This window comes from Sinocyclocheilus rhinocerous, unplaced genomic scaffold (assembly GCF_001515625.1).
Source record: "Sinocyclocheilus rhinocerous isolate Xijiao unplaced genomic scaffold, SAMN03320098_v1.1 scaffold41065, whole genome shotgun sequence".
NCBI classification, from domain to species: Eukaryota; Metazoa; Chordata; class Actinopteri; order Cypriniformes; family Cyprinidae; genus Sinocyclocheilus; species Sinocyclocheilus rhinocerous.
The window spans coordinates 1-1,589 of record NW_015644988.1 but is presented as its reverse complement, the minus strand read 5'-3'; the positions used below and the strand labels follow the sequence as shown (position 1 = coordinate 1,589).

Here is a 1,589-nt window from a genome sequence, read left to right as displayed (position 1 = left end):
CAAGAGGACTGGAACAACCTCATAAGTTCATTAAGACCAAGATTCTCAATCCTGAAAGAGAAGATCATGGCAAGAACAATACAACTGAATGCTCATAATGTCTGGTTCAGTTTCAGCTGCACTTGTCTCTCCGTTTATTTTGAGATATTTCCTGGCATTAGTCACAGGAAATCAATAACAGGCATATTGGTGATACGAGGAAATCAATAACAGGCATATCTGTTGGTGATACGTGCAAAGAGATGAACGCAAACGGTGTAACCTACGCTTTAAGGTAATTCAAAGAGAAGTCCACAGTTTTTGCAGTTTCAAACTGAATGTCCAAAGGAAGTTCAGTGCCTGTGTTGGCATCGATGCTCAGGGGGGAAACCAGGGCGCCACTCCTTCCACCTTCAAGAAACCGCAAAATTAATCTTTCAGTTATTTGGAGAATTATTTTAGGTGAAATCAAAAGTTTTTATTCTAGTCTAAGTGTATTAACAGTATCGGAGTGTTAAGCATTTTAAACTGTAAAACAAACTGCCAACTGAATCATCTAGGGAAAAATAAAGACAACATTTACAGCTTGTAACTGTGGCATTAAACCTGATTTTTGTTTTGTCTGGATTACAGTTCCATGTCCATCTGCATCGAATTCATTGCACTATTTATTTTGTCCTGTTTTCCTGTTCCTCCACTAGGTTTTCATTTGTTTGTATGCTGACCTGTGTCTGGTGACATTTTATGCCAAGAGTTTAGCAATAAAATAGTAACCGATATAAATATGTGTTGGTCCCCTGTGCAATTCGGGTGTTAAATGGTTCGAAAGGATTTTTTTAGGGAAATTTTTCTTTTTATTTTATTTAGATATTTTTATGTATTTATGTTTTTATAGGAATGTATTGTATGGGTCTGTTGTATTTCTGTTTCGCTGCACCTAAATTGCCCGCAAGGGATCTCAATAAAGCTTGACCTTGACCTTTATTGTAACTGTGGCATCAAACCTGAACAGTAGTTGTCTGGATTCCAGTTCCATGCGCCTGTACTCTTTCATATTATCATCCTGAGGCAATCGACCTAAATGTACATGCACAAATACATACATAATTACACACAGACACACACAAACGACAGTATTTGTGATACGCTTCATTCAGTCCAGATGGGACTCACCCTTGCCATCTCGAAGAACCACTTCCTTTTCATTGGCTATCCAGCGATAACAGGGGAACTCGACGCGCTCTCCAGAGGGAGTCGTCACATTGATGCATCTGCAGTACCACTGATCATTGAACAAGAATTCCTCCTTTTCAAGTTTCACCAGCACTATGTCTCCAAGGATCTCCTTCGTACTGATGTCGACAGATACCACCTTTAACAACAGCTTCTGTTAGCCATAACTGAATCACACGGGTTGTGTGCACAAATTAAAGAGGGTTTAGGGAACAGAAGAATCATGTCAGATGAATCCAAAAATACCACCCTAATTATCACTGGATTTGTAATATAATATAAAATTTGATTATCTGACAGAGGGATTTAAATTACTGTGAATAAAGTGTACTAGTGAGGAAGTTTGTGGAAGCTTTGATAGGGAAAAATGGGCAGTG

At 38.6% G+C, this 1,589-nt stretch overlaps 1 protein-coding gene across 1 annotated transcript; it reads right to left on the bottom strand.

Moving 5' to 3' along the window:
- On the bottom strand, positions 1-1,351 carry LOC107705098 (arachidonate 5-lipoxygenase-like; the record flags this gene model as incomplete). Its single annotated transcript, XM_016508242.1, has 4 exons — positions 1-51; positions 267-390; positions 984-1,056; positions 1,153-1,351. Coding segments are annotated over 3 exons (330 nt in total), but the record flags the coding sequence as incomplete, so codon positions are not given.
- Between the last annotated feature and the right edge of the window lie 238 nt (positions 1,352-1,589).